This window comes from Muscardinus avellanarius (genome assembly GCF_963383645.1).
Source record: "Muscardinus avellanarius genome assembly, chromosome: 6".
Lineage (NCBI taxonomy): Eukaryota > Metazoa > Chordata > Mammalia > Rodentia > Gliridae > Muscardinus > Muscardinus avellanarius.
Window position 1 is genome coordinate 21,904,413 of NC_137791.1, and position 16,926 is coordinate 21,921,338.

Genomic DNA, 16,926 nt, shown 5'->3' on the forward strand with positions numbered 1-16,926 from the left:
CAACGCATGGTTATTTATTTATTTATTTATTTACTTATTTATTTATTTAAATAAATAAAGCAATAGATCTGCTGTTAAGAAAAAAGAATACACCCGGTGCCCAGGCTGGGCGCGGCGGCGGGTCCCTGCGGGCGGGGGCTCGGTGCTGGGGGGCGGCGGGGGGGGGGCGCGGCTGCCCTTGACTCTCTTTCCTTTGTGGTCCTGCCTGCGCGCTCCCGCTGCCCGGGCGGGCGGGGTGCGAGCGCGCGCGGGCGTGCGGGGCGGGGAGGGCGCCGCACTGCGTCCTCGCGGGGGGGGGGCTCGGCATCCCGCCGTGGGGGGGGGGGCTCGGCATCCGGGAGGCCCCACGCGCCCCTCCCGCCGGCGGGGGCGGCCCGGGCAGCCGGAGCGGGCGTGAGGCGTGGCCGGCGGGGGCGGCGCTTGGGGGGGCGTGGGGCTCCGCGGCGGGAGGGACCCGGGCAGCTCGGGCCACCTGCGCGAGCGGGATGCGGGCGCCAGGTGTGCGGGCGCGCTGAGGCGCGGGGCATCGCGATGGCGGGCACCCGGAGCATCGAGCTGGAGCACTTCCAGGAGCGGGACAAAAGGCCGCGGCCGGGCTCGCGCAGGGGGGCGCCCGGCTCCTCGGGGGGCAGCAGCGGCTCGGGCCCCAAGGGCAACGGGCTCGTCCCCAGCCCCGCGCACAGCGCGCACTGCAGCTTCTACCGCACGCGGACGCTGCAGGCCCTCAGCTCCGAGAAGAAGGCCAAGAAGGCGCGCTTCTACCGCAATGGGGACCGCTACTTCAAGGGCCTGGTCTTCGCCATCTCCAGCGACCGCTTCCGCTCCTTCGACGCGCTGCTGGTGGAGCTCACCCGCTCGCTGTCGGACAACGTGAACCTGCCCCAGGGCGTGCGCACCATCTACACCATCGACGGCAGCAGGAAGGTCACCAGCCTGGACGAGCTGCTGGAAGGTAGGGCGGGCGCCGCGGCAGGTGCGGCTGCAGGTGCAGCGGCCCGGGGGGCTCGCGCGCTCGGGTCTGCTTCTCTGGGCTTTGCTTTTTGACAAAAGGAGAAGTAAGATTCTAATGCTCAGGGGCAGATTTGCGCGTTGGTGGCCCCTCTTAAGGGGCTTAACTTATTTATTATTATTACTATTATTATTATTATTATTATTATTATTTGTTCAAGCGCCAACTATTTGGAAATGCGGCTCTCCCGTGAGCTGGGGCAGTCCCCTGGTGCAGGAGCGCCGTCTGTGCAGCCCCCTGCGTGGCCCCCACTGCGGGCACCCGGGGTGTTCCAGTGTTCGGGGTCGTGGTCTACCTGCTCTGCCCAGAAACTGGCTGGAAAATGCGTGAAGCGCGCTAGGTTGGCTTTTCTGCCTTGGCTTGCTGTAGAAACCCCTTGAGCGCAAGAGGGGTTATCCTGGACAGCAGGTTCCAACCCAGGCTGCCTCTGGGATCCCGCCTGGGACTTTCAGAAATAGGGTTGCCTGGCTCCTGCTCCCCCAAAGATATTCTGATGTAATTGGCCTGGGGTGCGGTTTGGGCTTTTCGAATTTTCAGAGCTCCCCAGGTGATTTTTATTGAGCCTCCAAGGTTGAGAACCATTGTACTAAAGGATTTCCCACTTTGGGTTGGAGATGAGGTGAGTCAAGGTCGGTCTCTGGTGCGTTTCCCCTCTAATAAGAGCAGCCAGTTAGAGACGATTGGAATCAGCAGTTGGGGACGATCATAAATTAGTGATCCTGGCCTGACAGCCATGCATCGCTCAGAGGGACTTACTTAGTTGGGTCATTCTGGAGTTCCTGCAATATTTATTTATTTATTTATTCTTTCAGGGATAAAAAGCATTCGTAGTATTTAAGAAGCTGCTTCTAGTTCTAGACGCACCCACAAAGATCAAACAGACCTCAGATATGTTCTGATTGCTTTAGGTGGTTAGTCCTCAAGCTTCTTTCTTAACGGGAATGCCATATTCCATGTAGTCATCAAGCCAGGCGGTTTTCTTATGTTATCCTAGTTTAGAACACAGTAGGTTCTAAAGGCATTATCCCCGTTTTGCAGATGAGGAAACCTAAGCAGGTGCCTGCAGCAACTGCTACTTTATCTACTGTTCACCTGTAATAAGCCAATACAGCCAGAAGGAGGAGTGCCGGAAGACAGCGAGTTTCTCCCAGGGAGTCACTGATATCAGACGTTTTTCTTGATCTGGCTAGATGACCACCCACCCCAAAGCAATCCCCTTCTTCAGTGGGTGCCTGTTTGTGGCTTCACACGTTCTCTTGGTCAGTAGTGTGTTTTGTTTGCAAAGGTTTCAAGGAGGTAAAGATATCTGTAGGAGTGTAAATAAAATGAAGACACATTGTTACAAAGGCCTGACCACTTTTCTTTTTTTTTTTTAATTTTACCTTCCCTAGTCCTTGTTTTTGTTGTTGAACTAGAGGTTGAATGGTGGGGCATTCTGCCTCTGAGCGACACCCACCCCCCAGCCCTATTTTTTTTATTTTTTATTTTGAAGCAGGGTCTCATTAAGTAATGGGGGCTGTTTCAGCTCTTTTTAGTTTATTTTGAAAACCAGGAGCCAGGTGTGGTGGCACACACTTGTAATCCTAGCATTTGGGAGGCTGAGACAGGAGGATCGCGGTTCGCGGCCAGCCTCTGCTACTTAGTGAGGACCTCGCAACTCAGTGAGATCCTGTTTCAAAATAGAGAATAAAAAATAAAGCTGTGATCACTGGGCGTGGTGGCGCACGCTTGTAATCCCCGCGCTTGGGAGGCGGAGACAGGAGGATCTTGCAGGTTCGAAGCCAGCCTCCCTGGCTTAAGAGACCTTGTTTCCAAATAAAGTATAAAATAGGTCTGGGAGTGTAGTAGCCTGGAGGTAGAAGGGTTTCATCCCCAGTATCACACAAAAAGAAAGAAAGAAAGAAAAAAAGAAAGAAAGAAAGAAAGAAAGAAAATAGGCCTCACTAAGCTGCTGAGATACTCACTAAATCCTCACTGAGATGGGCCTCCAAACAGCCATCCTCCTGTCTGAGCCTTCCAAATACTGGGATTAAAGGCATGTGCCACCACGTTCAGCCTGACCCTTTTAAAGAAACATATTAAATACTTAAAAGCAACATTTGCCTAGATTTTTTAGACTGATTGACTTTCTGACTGACCCAAGTTGGGGGATCAGTCCCGTGGAGGGGTGAGGCAGCGTGTATTGCTTATGCACTTGTTACAGGCCCTTCAGATACTGTTCCTGGTGTGGCCTCTGGGGTCAGCAATTTTAATAGTCTCCTCTGAAATTGTAATAATTTATTTGCTACATAAACTTAAGGTACTTCAAAGGTGAGTGTCATTTTAGGAGAGGCGATTTATTTTTTATCTTTTTAATTTTTTTGGTGGTACTGGGGTTCCTGGAAGCCCTTCTACCTCCGGGCTACACTCCCAGACCTATTTTTATATTTTTATTTGGAAACAGGGTCTCTTACGCCAGCGCGGCTGGCTTCGAACCTGCGCGATCCTCCTGTCTCCGCCTCCCAAGCGCGGGGATTACAAGCGTGCGCCACCACGCCCGGCTTGGAGAGGTGATTTAAATGACTATTTTCCACAGTAATCACTGGGAGCACATATTGTATATTGCGTCCGTTGTCACTACCCAGGAGATGCATGGCCCACTGGGTCTAATTCTTAGGCTGTAGTTTCAACCACAAATTGACAGATAACAAATTTCTTTCAAATCATTCATTGGTTGATAGTTGGAGGATGGGATTTTGAGAAAGCACTGTGTGTGGAGTACAAATTACCCCACAGTAAGATAAATGATGATAGACTTATAATAGATATTTGCAGAATAAATATTTCTATAGCTTTACACACTTGAGTCAAGCTGTTTTGATATAACTGCAAAAGAAGACATTTTGGGCAGTCTTTTTTTTTTTTTTTTTTTGGTACTGGGGACTGCACCCAGGTATGTTTTACCTCCAAGCTACACCTGTAGTCCAATTTTATTTTTATTGGAAATCGGGTCTTGCTGTGTTGATGAGAGTCTGACTACTTGCTGAGGCTGTCCTCAAACCTGTCATCCTCCTGTCTCAGCCTCCCAAGTACTAGGATTACAAGCGTGCACCACTGACTGGCCTGGCTTGGGCAGTCGTTTTTATTTTTGTCAGAGTAGAACTCTCTCCGACAATGGATCTTTGTTTAGTACTCAAATTTCCATGTTGTTCAAATTGACTGCTTTATTTCATGTTAGAGTCTTTCCCCCCTCTCCCCCCCCCATTTAGTTGATCTTTTTTTTTAAAGACTTTCAGTCCGTTACACTATTGTATTTGACTCTTTTCTCCTTTGCCTGTTCCATCCCATGAGACTAATGGTTTGAAAGATACTGTTTTTTTCTAGATTATCCTTAGCAAGAATAGGATGTGATGACTCAAGACAGCAGGATTTAGGCAGTCATTCAGAGTTACAATCCCATTGAACTCAGATGACAAAGAAATTTGCATGGCCCAGATTTCCTCCTCCTGCCAGTGACCTTGAGTCTCTGGAGACCAAAGGCAGTTCCAGCACTAGCCAGCACTCCTCTTGCCCACACTGAACCACTGGCACCTTCAGCTCATTGGTTTGCCCGCCCTTGCTGGGTCATTTTCCCTGAATCCATGTGCATTCCTATAAGCTGCTTGTTCTTGACAACTGGATGAGGACCTCCTCTCATAAGAGGATGGTGACTTCTGGCAGTCAATCTTGAACAAATCAGGGTGAGCCGTCTACAGCCCTGAGCCTGCCCAGGGTGGAGCATCTCTACTAGCCAACATAGGATGTCCTGTGTTCCATGAGTCTTCTTCCCTTGTGAGCATTTATTTCAGCTGTATTTGGATAATTTGGATATCCTGAAGAAATATAAAGATAGTGAAAATAAGGCCTGGCCATGTGAGAATTGTAGGGCTTTTCGACTGTGGACTTGAGAGAGAGAGGTCATCTCAGGTCTGTGTTCAGTATCCTTTCCTATTGTACGAGAGGTTGGCGGAGCCCCTCTGTGTTGGGTCCCTGATGCTCTAATGGTGTGTGCTCTTCTCCTGCCTGAGTGGCCAGTTACCGAGTGTTTGATGGCCTGGGCTACCTTCCAGTGGCCAGAACCTGTCATTCCGAAAACGAAGTAGGCCGAGGCTGCAATGTCCCCCTATCAAGCAAAGTGTTTGCCAAAGGCCAGATAACTACTGTTGCCACATCTCTCATTCCAGAGTAAGACGTCATTGATGTTATTGCTACCCTTTACCCAGTACATGATAAAGAGGCTGTGGTTTGGGTATAGGAGATAATGTTGGCTATTTGGATATGCTGCTTTCATTCCTTCATTAGGTTAACTCGAACATTTGTGAAAAATAAGGTTCCAAAGAAGTCAAGCATCTCCGCTTCTCTTACCAAATCTAGCAAAATCCTGTTTGCTTAGGTCAGTCTCTTTGAAGATGTTAAAGAAACCAAAACACAGTTACTGAGAGCATTTGTTAAGTAAAAAATGAGTCTCAAGAGCCCAGATTATATTTAGGATTTTCCATGCCTGAAATGAAGATAATAATAATAATAATATTATTATTATTATTATTATTATTATTATTATTATTATTATTATTATTATTAGAAATTGAGTTTTTGGAACTTGTTAGGGTGAGAAAAGAAACTTAAATCCCATGGCATGTTTGCATATGAAGTCAGTACTTTGTATATGACAGTTTAACATTGAATTTTAGACCTGTAAAGCCTCTTTTTTTTTTTTTTTTTTTTTTCCTGGTAATGGGAATTGAACCCAGGGGTATTCTACCTCTGAGCTATGCCCCAGCCTGATTATTTTTAATTTTAAAAGAGGATCTCATCAAATTAATGAGAGCCTCACTACATGCTTAGGCCTTCCTTAAACCTGAGAATCTCCTGCCGAGTATTGGGATAATAGGCGCGCACTTCTGTACCTGCCTTTAAAGCCCACCTTCTTCTTCTTCTTCTTCTTTTCTTCATCTTCGTCTTCATCATCTCCTCCTCCTCCTCTTCCTTTTCCTCATTCTTCTTCTTATTTTGTAGAACTGGAGATTGAACCCAGGGACATTCTACTGCTGAGCTATATTCCCAGCCCTATTTTTTACTCTTTATTTATTTATTTATTTATTATTTTTTGTGATACTTGGGATGGAACCCAGGGGCTTTCTACCTCCAAGGTACACCCCCAGCCCTATTCTTTATTCTTTATTTTGAAACAGGGTCTCACTGAGTTACGAAAGGTCTCACTAAGTAGCTGAGGCTGTCCTGTCTCAGTCTCCCAAATGCTGACATTGCAAGTGCACGCCTCCATGCCCGGCTATTCTTTATTTTTGAAACAGGGTCTCACTAAGTTCCCATTATGCTACCAGACTCTAATGAACCAATAAAAGCATTAAAAATAAAAATAAAAAGTGGAAACAAGTTTGGGGGTATAGTTTGGTCTTGAACCTATGATCCTTTGATCTCAGCCTTTTAGCAATTTTTTTCATATTTAGTTTTAACATATTCTGTTCATTTCTATTCTATGAGTCGCAAATATTTTCAGGTTAGAATTTAGATCAGCCGGCGGTGGTGGCGCACGCTTGTAATCCCCGCGCTTGGGAGGCGGAGACAGGAGGATCGCGCTGGTTTGAAGCCAGCCGCACTGCCTTAAGAGACCCTGTTTCCAAATATAAAACAGGTCTGGGATTGTAACCCAGAGGTAGAAGGGCTTCCAGGAACTCTAGTACCACAAAAAAAAAAAAAAGAATTTACATCAACAACCTCTCATTCTTTAAGATGTACTATCATTTTAAAATTTTAATTCAAGGTATATTCTAATTTTAGGCAGTTCTTGTATAGCCTAAAGCAGAATTCTCATAGTGTAATTTCTCAACACCTATAACCTTATATCCTAAAAAAATGGGGAAATATTGGGTCTTGAGAACAACTTATACATATTTGGTTACACTGTAGCTTTGTGTGTGTGTGTGTGTGTGTGTGTGTGTGTGTGTGTGTGTGTGTGGTATTGGGGATGGAACCCAGGGGCATTCTAACTCTGAGCTATACCTCAGGCCCTATTTTTTTTAATTCTTTATTTTGAAACAGGGTCTCACTAAGTAGCTGAGGCTGTCCTCAAACCGCAATCCTCCTGTCTCAGCCTCCTGAATGCTGGGATTACAAGTGTGCACCACCATGCCTGGCTACACTGTAACATGTATTAATATCTAATAAAGTGATTCAAAGAACCTATAGTTATGAGCAACTATGTTATCTTTTGTTTCTTAAATTACTATAGTCTCTTACAACCAAAATATAATACAGTGGACATTTTAAAAGCATGTTCATTGATCTCTTAGTGTGTTACAAATCTCAGAATACACTTGTTAAGTTTTAAATAGTAACAGTATAATTCCTTTCTTTCTAAGTGGATTTGATTGAACTAAGGAACTCTACCATTGACCCACATCCTTAGCCCTCTTTATTTTGGTCTCATTGAGTTGCCCAAGGTGGCCTTGAATTTTTCCATCTTCTTGCCTCAGCCTCCTGAGTACCTGGAATTACAGGTGTGTGCCACCAAGTCTGGCACTTATCATATGTGCATGCACGTGTGTGTGTGTGTGTGTGTGTGTGTGTGTGCTTGCGTGCATGTATTTTACTGGAGATTGAACCCAGGGGCATTCTACTTCTGAGCTACACCCCCAGCCTTTTTTATTTTTAATTTTTGGAAAAGGATCTTGCTAGGTTGCTGAGACTTACCTCGAACCTGTGATCCTCCTGTCTCAGCCTCCTGAGTACTGGGATTACAGGTGTGCACCACCATGCTTGGATAGCATTTATCCTTTTAGTCTTTTAATCTATTTATTTTGCCTCATCTTAAATTAAAAAAAAAAAAACTAGGCATGGTGGCGCATAGCTGTAATCCCAGTACTTGGGAGGCTGAAACAGGAGGGCCTCAGGTTTGCAGCCAGCCTCTGCAACTTAGCGAGACTCTGTTTCAAAATAAAGAATAAAAAAATGGGACTGGGGGGGTGTAGCTCGGATGTATAATGTTCCTTGGTTCCATTCCCAGTACCTAAGAAAAGAATCAAGAAAGAAAAAGGAGGTTATAGAAACTACTAGTTATGCTTATGTTTGTTAAGCAGATAGCTTAGGGTCTTGGGTCTTAGTAGAACCATCAAAGCTGAAAGGTTCCATAGGAATCTAATAATGATGTTTAAACAGAGCGTTTAGCACTATAAACTTTCAGTTGCCTCTCGATAAAGCTAGTGATCTTCAGCATCTTACAACAAGATATGTGTCCTGTAACTTCTTCCCTCTAGCTCTGGAGTACCAGGCTCATCCTACTAATTATTTTGGGGGTGCGGTAGGTATTGAGCCCAGGGGCTCCCCGTGCTCAGCGCACTCTCTCCACTGAGCATTACCCGGCCCTCGCCCTTCTGCATGGCAGCCTCTTCGCCCTCTTGACACCGTGAGCGTGTCTTCCTCTACGGCTGTTTATTCTCTCTCATCCCTACACATCATCGCCTCTTTCTTTTTTTAAATCTGACCCAAATCCTTCATCACTTGTGCTGAATTGTTCTGAGCCGTTATCCTTATTACTTGCTTAAAACTTGGCCCAAGTTTTCCCGTAGACCCACAGTGAGGTTAAGGGATAGGGGAGGAAATTGTTAAGCAGAGATCTCCAGAATTTGGGGAACTTGTTGCCAGCTTTTTGTCACTGTGACCAAACACCTGACATAAAAACTTAATGCAAGAAAGGTTTTTTTTTTCCCCCCCCCAGTACTGGGGATGTGCCCAGGAGGTACACTCCGAGCTACACCCCAGCCCTATTTTTTAGTCTCTTTTATTTTTGAAACAGGGTCATACTGAGTTGCGAAGGGCCTCACTAAGTAGCTGAGGCTGTCCACGAACCGCCATCTTCCGGTCTCTGCCTCCTGAATGCTGGGATTACAAGCGTGCGCCACCACGCCAGGCAGGAAAGGGTTTTTTAGCTCAGAGGTTTAGAGGTTTAGTTCCTAGCTGTCTGTCTCTTGCTGTGGCGGCTCTGAGTCTGGGCAGAGCATCCCGGCAGGAGGATGTGGAGGAGGGGAGCTGCTCAGATCTCTGCAGTTGGGAAACGGAAAGGACGGGAATAAACACCCTGTCAGGGCACACCCCCAGCGACCCGCTTCCTCCAGCCACGCGCCACTGTCCACAGCGGCCACCACCTCCCAGCAGCCCACTCAGCTGTCAGTAAGTTAACCCAGGAATGTGGCCAGTCACCTCCCAAAGCTGAACAGCCCTTCAATACATGGCCATTCCATATCTGACAAAGTCTATTTTGGAAGGTTTTGCCTCTGTGTAGGTGGTGAGATCACTAAAGAGCTGACCCTGTATCCATCATGCCCTGGTTTATTTACAAGTATTATCGGATAGACCTATTTCAATTCAAAGATCTCTCTCAATATCATTAAGATTACGGTGTTTATAGACATATGCATATACTTACGTATACTTAAGCACACACTGTAAACATGTACTGAAATATCATAATCACGATCAATATCACCTCAGACACTAATAATTTGTGCTAGGGACATTCAAAATCCTCTCTACTGGGTATTTTGAAACATTCGATTAATTGTCAACTATTATTATCCTACAATGTTATGGAACATTAGCTGTTATTCTTCCTGTCCAACTGGGGGTTGCATTTATTTTTCAAACTTCAGCAGTGTTTTGGCCACCTTAAAACGCCAAGGCTGGGATGTAGGTGGGTGGTAAACTGTGTGCTTGGCATGCACGAGTCCCTGAGCTCTCGATGTCCAAAACCTAAAAATCCCTGGAAACACTATAAACATCTAAACCCTCATTGCAGAACCGCAGCTAGGCACCGCGGCGCACACCCGTAACCCCAGTACTTGGGAGACTGAGACAGGAGGATTGCAGGCCTCAGCAACTTACAAACACCCCTCAGCAATTAGTGTGACCCTGTTGCATAAAAAGGGGTTCCTGGCAGGGGTTGTAACACGGTGTTAGAATGCCCTTGGGTTCAATCCCTACTACCAAAAATGAAACAAAGAAAACCCAAGGGCAGAAGCCCAGCGTCGCCTTAATTACTCGGATTACACTGTCACTTAAGGACTTATAAATATAAAAGATGTGCTTACACAGCAGTACAATCCAAATTGACAGGGAAAATATCAACAGAATTGCATAACCAATAAAAATGTAAAATAGCATTATGAAGCTACAGATCTTGTTTGCTCAAACTAAATTGGTGTTCCCAGTGTGACCATAGTACTGAATGCTGAATTCGGTGTGCTGTGTTTTAGAATACCACGTAATGAGTCAGTTTTATACTGCTAACAAGCCTTTATTTCTGCAGAGAAAAATTAATGTCCTCTGGCCTTGACTTGCTATGAACTTGTCTTTTACATATATTAAGACCATTTCTCTTTTTCCCGATTAATTCCTACTAAAGTTACACCGCTTGATATCCAAAGAGTTGGGGCTTTGGACACTGGCGTGGCTGTACTTTGTTTAGACGTGGCATTCAAGAGCCGGGCATGGTGACGCACCCTTGTAATCCCCGCGCTTGGGAGGCTGAGACAGGAGGATCGCACAGGTTTGAAGCCAGCCTCAGCTACTTAGTGAGGATCTCAGCAACTTAGTGAGACCCTGTTTCCCAATAAAGTATAAAATAGGTCTGGGAGTATAGCCTGAAGGTAGAAAAGCCCCTGGGTTTTACCCTTAGTACCACAAAAAATATAAAAAAATAAAAAAATAGAAGTAGTCATTCAGATTGATGTTCCAGAACAGGGCAGTAAAAGTATTTTAAATTTTACCATCAGAATAAGCACAAGCCAGGTGTGGTGGTGCATGCCTGTAACCCTAGTACTTGGGAGGCTAAGACAGGAGGATCAGAGATTTGTTGACAGCCTCAGCAACTTAGCAAGACTCAGCAACCTAATGAGATCGAGTTTGAAAACAAAAAATAAAAAAAGGGCTGGGGGTGTGGCTCAGAGGTAGAATGCTCCTAGGTTCAATCCCTAGTACTACCACCATCACCAAAAAAAGAAAGAGAAAGAAAGAAAGAAAGAAAGAAAGAAAGAAAGAATAAAATTAACATCTCAAAGTGACCTCTGCATGTAGCCCACCTTGGCACTGGCGTGAGGTTCAGGAATACAGACCTGGATGTGATCTCAGGCAGCCTCCTCTAAGGAGATGAGCTAAAATTTATTTCTCAGTGGGTAGGACCTTGGCTTTGTGTTTTAGGTAATTTCTTTGATCTGAGGTTAAACACCCCCGATCTCTGCTTGAAGACGGACGTGCGGCCACATCACTTTTGTCACCTTTGCGCCTCTCTTTTGGTGGACGGTATCTTAGCCCGGCGTTAGGAGGTGGCCTTGTTCAGTCTTGTCTTCAGGAATGTGGGAGGAGCACTGAGCCTGCTCTCCGTGTTCTCGGCAGGCGGACGCAGCAGTGATGATCCTGCCTGTCCAGTGAGCATAGTGTGCGGACACCTCATGGGCCAGAGCAGTGCGTTTTGTGTGACTTTCCTGATTCCTATGATCTATTCTTTTACCATTTTATATGATTTTATTTTATTTTATTTGTGGGCCTGGGGATGGAACCCAAGGCATTTGACATCCGAGCTATACCCCCTGCCCTATTTTTTATTCTTTATTTCAAAACAGGATCTCACTAAGTTGCGGAGGGCCTCACTAAGTAGCTGAGGCTGTCTGTGAACCGCGATCCTCCAGTCTCAGCCTTCCGAATGCTGGGATTACAAGCTTGTACCACCATGCCCGGCTTTACCTTTTTATTTTTAATTAAATTTTTTTGTGTGTGTGTGGTACTTGGGATGGAACTTCCGGGCATTCTACCTCCAAGCTACACCCCCAGCCCTATTTTTTATTCTTTATTTTGAAACAGTTGCTGAGGGTCCTGCTAAATTGCTGAAGCTGTTCTCGAACATGCAGTCCTCTTGTCTCAGCCTCCCAAGTATTGGGATTATAGGTGGTACCACCATGCATGGTTAATTGTTACAATTAAATTTTAGCCAGTGTTTAGTTTGGTTAGCAAGCCCAATTAAGTTGTTTGCCACAAGAGACTAATAAATCAGGCCTACTCGTCCCCCCACCCTGTATTTTTTTTAACCAGCTGTGTGTGGGAACTCGCCTGTGGTGTGTTTGAGATGGAGATAGGCGCGTTGGATTATAACCCACCCCGCATCTCACAAATGTTTCACTTGAAGGAAGACATCGAGCCATCTTGGAGATGCGGGCAGGCCTGAATATATTTTCCCTGCTTATGTTCTTTTGCAGTCATTGCTATCCCCTTAGTTTTGGAAGTTAGGAAAACATTTTGGTTCTTAAGATTTTGCTAATAGCATCTGCCCCTGTCTTTTTTTTTTTTTTTTGGTGGTACTGGGGGTGGAACCCAAAGGCTTTCTACCTCCGGGCTATACTCCCAGACCTTTTTTATATTTTATTTGGAAACAGGGTCTCACTAAGTTGCTGAGAGCCTCACTAAGTAGTTGAGGCTGGCTTTGAACACTTGCGATCCTCCTGTCTCAGCCTCCCAAGCACGGGGATGATAAGCGTGCGCCACCACGCCCGGCTCTGCCCCTGTCTTTTCTCTCCTCTTTGCCTTCCCTTTTTCTGCATTACCGTGTGTGTGTGTGTGTGTGTGTGTGTGTGTCCTTGTCCTTTTCTCTAATGATGAAGAGTCTTTGCACGCTAGGCTTATAAACAGGTGCCCCTGAAGTTCAGTGTTTGCTTTCATTCTAAGAGGTAGGGATAGTCTCAGTGTCCAGCTTTGCTGCTGCAGATGTGGGGATTGTCAGTAAAGCCCTGAGCAGTGTTGGGTGGTTACTATGGATACTTCAGCAGCCCTGAGTAAGAGACTTCCTAGTAACTGATAGCAACGCAGGCTCACATTGCTGAGGTCCACCTTCCCCACCCCGTAAGGTCGCAGGTGTCTTTTTCACTTCTAACGGTAACTTTTTAAAACTATGGTAAGAGCACTTAAAATCTTTTAGCGTGCAAAGCAGTACTGTCAACTATAAACACAGTGTTGGACAACAGAACTATTCATCTTTGTGACTGAAACTTTACACACCTATTGGGCAGCAGCTCTTCCCTCCACTCTCAGCCCTGGCAGCCACCATTCTAAATTCTATGAGCTCCATTGTTTTAGATATCTTATTGTAAGTGGAATCCAGCAGTATTCATCTTGCTGTGACTAACTTTGTGTGCGGGAGTGGGGGGCACAGGGGTTTGAACCCAGGGCTATTCTACCTTTGAGCTACATCCCAAGCCGTATTTTATTTTGAAACAGGGTCTCACTAGAATTTCTGAAGTTCTCACTAAGTTGTTGGGACTGGCCTGGAACCCGTGATCCTCCTGTCTCAGCCTCTCGGGTACTGGGATTATAGGGCTGTGCCACCATGTCCATGGTGACTAGCTTGCTTAATTTAATACAGTGTGTTCTAGGTTCATTCTTGTTGTTGCATATGGAAGGATTTTCTTTTTTTGTTAAGCAGAATAATATTTCTATTTTAATCTCTATATTTTGGAGATTAAAAATCACATGATCTTAATAGGGGCAGAATACAGGAATAATACTTAAAAATTTCAACTTTTCATCATAAAAATTCCATTGTATACAATACATTTTCTCTATCCATTCATACATTTTCTTATCCATTCATTTAGTTCTGGACATTTTGGTCATTTTCATATCTTGGCTATTGTGAATAATGCTGCTGTGAGCCTAGGTTTATAAATACCTGGTTCAGTTCCTCCCTCCCACCCTTTCTTCCTTCCTGGCACTGGGGACTGAACCCAGGGCTGCTCTATCACTGAGCTATTTCTCCAGCCTTTTTTATTTTGAGACAAGTCCTCACTAAGTTGCTGAGGCTAGCTGTGAACTTGAGATCTATCCTCCTGCCTCAGCCTCCTCGGTAGCTGGGATCACAGTTTTCACCACCACGCCTAGTTGAGTCCCTGCTTTAAATTCTTTTGGGAGCCAGGCATGGTGGCGCACGCTTGTAATCCCAGCATTCGGGAGGCTGAGACCAGAGGATCACAGTTTGCGGACAGCCTCAGCTACTACTTAGGCCCTCTGCAACTTAGCAAGACCCTGTTTCAAAATAAATAATAAAAAAAAAAAAATAGGGCAGGGCGTGTAGCTTGGAAGTCGAATGCCCCTGGGTTCCATCTCCAGAACAACAACAAAAAATTCTTTTGGATAAGCTTGGTGCAGTGGTGTGCACCTGCAAACTGAGTACTTAGGGAGACTGAGATTAGAGGATCCTAGCTACTAGGACAACCTTAGCAACTTAGGCTCTCAGCAGCCTAGTGAGACCCTGTTTAAAAAGAATAGAAAAATGCTAGGTTGTAGTTTGGAGGTAGAATGACCCCTAGGTTCAATCCCTAGTAACACACACACACACACACACACACACACACACACACACACACACACGGAGAAACCACAAAAGACTCCAAATAACAAATTAATCTTAAGAAAAAAACAAAACTAGAACCATTACAGCTCCTGATTTCAAAATATACAGTAATTAGAACTATATGTTGATAGCAAAAAAGCAGACCTATAGACCAGCGGAGCAGAATGGGCATCCCAGAAAAAAACCCACACACATATGGCCACTGATCTTCCCCAGAGTATCAAGAATACACAAGAAGAAAATGACAGGCTCTTCAACAAATGGTGGTGGAAGAACTGGGTACCCACATGCAAAGAATTAAATCAGGCCCTTATCTTACACCATATAAAATTAACTAACCATTAGCTGGGCGTGGCAGTGCACACTTGTCAGCCCAGCATTCGGGAGGCTGAGACAGGACGATCCGGGTTCACGAACAGCCTCAGCTACTTAGCGAGGCCCTCTGCAACTCAGTGAGACCCTGTTTCAAAATAAAGAATAAAAGAGCCGGGCGTGGTGGCGCATGCTTGTAATCCCCGCACTTGGGAGGCAGAGACAGGAGGATCGCGTAGGTTGGAAGCCAGCCTCCGCAGGCTTAAGAGACCCCGTTTCCAAATAAAAATATAAAAAATAGGTCTGGGAGTGTAGCCTGGAGGTAGAAGGCCCCTGGGTTCCATCCCCAGCACCACCAAAATAAATAAATAAAATATAAAGAATAAAAAATAGGACTGGGGGTGTAGCTCAGAGGTAGAATGTCCCTGGGTTCCATCCCCAGTACTGCAGAAAAAAAAAAAAAACAAACAAACAAAAAACTAACAGTTAATTGAAAATGAAAAACTCCTAGAAGAAAATAGAAGGGAAAACTTTCATGTTGTTGGGCACGGCAGTGATTTCTTGGAGACGACCCCCAAAACATAAGCAATAAAAGCAAAAATCAATAAGTGGGATGACATCAAACTGAGAAGCTTCTGCCCAGCGAATAAGTCAGTGGAGTGAAAGGTCAGTCTGTAGACTGAGAGGAAGTATTACAGTCTCTACACCTGACAAGTGGTTAAGATCAGTAAATTGAGTTTTTTTTTTTTTTTCTTTGCAGTAGTAGGGATGGAACTCAGGGGCATTCTGCCTCCAAGCTACACCCCAGCCTTATTATTTATTTATTTATTTATTTATTTATTTATTTATTTATTTATTGGTGGTACTTGGGTTCTTGGAAGCCCTTCTACCTCTGGGCTACACTCCCAGACCTATTTTATATTTTTTGAAACAGGGTCTCTTAAGCTAGCGCGATCCTCCTGTCTCCACCTCCCAAGTGCGGGGATTACAGAGAGCCTCAGACTCCTCGTGTCTGAAGCGAGTACAAGTCAGCAGGTGCTGCTGGGCATCCCTTTTCCTTGCTAGTTTTCCCAGACGCCCATTTCCTAGATTCTTGTCATTCTTTTTTCTTCCTCTTTGGTTCTGAGAAGTGAGCTCAGGGCCGTGTGCCTGCTGAGCATTAGAGGTCTCAGACCAGGCACGAGGCTCTTTAGGAGATTGTCCCTGAGCCTCTCAGGATCCGTCTTTGCAAATGGCTGTACCATGTACAGATTTTACTTAGAAGAAATGCACACTCTAACCATGGAATAAGTAGGTCGTCTAGGAAATGATGCATTTTCTTTGTTACTTTGACACACATCTCTTTTTCTACTTGTGGTGTTAGGCATTGAACCCAGGTACATGCTACATGGCAGGCAAGTGCTTGACTCCTGAGCTTCATCCCTAGTCTGACAAATACCTTTTCAGTGATTGTTGTAGGCCACCATGCTAGGTAATGGTCATAGAAAGAAGGTACAATCAGTGTTTTTTTGTTTGTTTGTTTTTCGGTACCAGGGATGGAACCTACCTCCAAGCTGTACCTCCAGCCCAATTTTTTTAGTTTTTTTTTTTTTTTTTTTTTTTTTTTAAGCAGGGTCTCACTGAGTTGTGAAGGGCCTTGCTAAGCAGCTGAGGCTGTCTGCAAATCGCAATCTTCTGGTCTCTACCTCCGGAATGCTGAGATTACAAGCACGCACCGCCATGCCCAGCTAAAATCAGTGTTTTGAAGGAGCTTCCAGTTTAGGCAGTGATTTGGAACTGGAGCTGTTTTCAGAGTCACCTGTGAAACTAAAATCATACCCATGTGTCCAGGTCTCCCGTCCCAGTGAGGTTGAACTTGGGCAAGACTTGGCCATCTGTGTTTATGTAGCAAGTCATTTGGTTAGATAGGAGGGAAAGTTAGTGGCCTCCTACCCCAATATCCAGGTTGTATTTCATCATTGTGGATGATTTGTCAACCTGCTAAATGTGAAGTCATGCACACTGTCTTTGAGGCCAATAGTCAGAGGCTGTGACCAAGCTGCCTGAGGAAATCTTAAATCGAAGGAAGACTTTCTATTCCATACCATGCTTGAAAATGGTTGTATTATAGAGGTGTTTTATGCTTCTGTTCATCCTCCTTCTGAACAGAAAGAAAATCTTCTTCATAGGTAGTATT

The 16,926-nt window shown here is 45.2% G+C and overlaps 1 protein-coding gene across 1 annotated transcript in view; it reads left to right on the top strand.

The window, feature by feature from the left end:
* Nucleotides 1–531: 531 nt before the first annotated feature.
* The window catches only part of DCLK2 (doublecortin like kinase 2), a gene marked incomplete at both ends in the record, with an annotated part of 153,542 nt that continues 137,147 nt past the window's right edge, over nt 532–16,926 (top strand). Inside the window, one exon of the mRNA XM_080697721.1 lies at nt 532–952. Within this exon, the coding sequence (XP_080553847.1) occupies nt 532–952 (421 nt within the window). The remainder of the gene's footprint in view (nt 953–16,926) is intronic.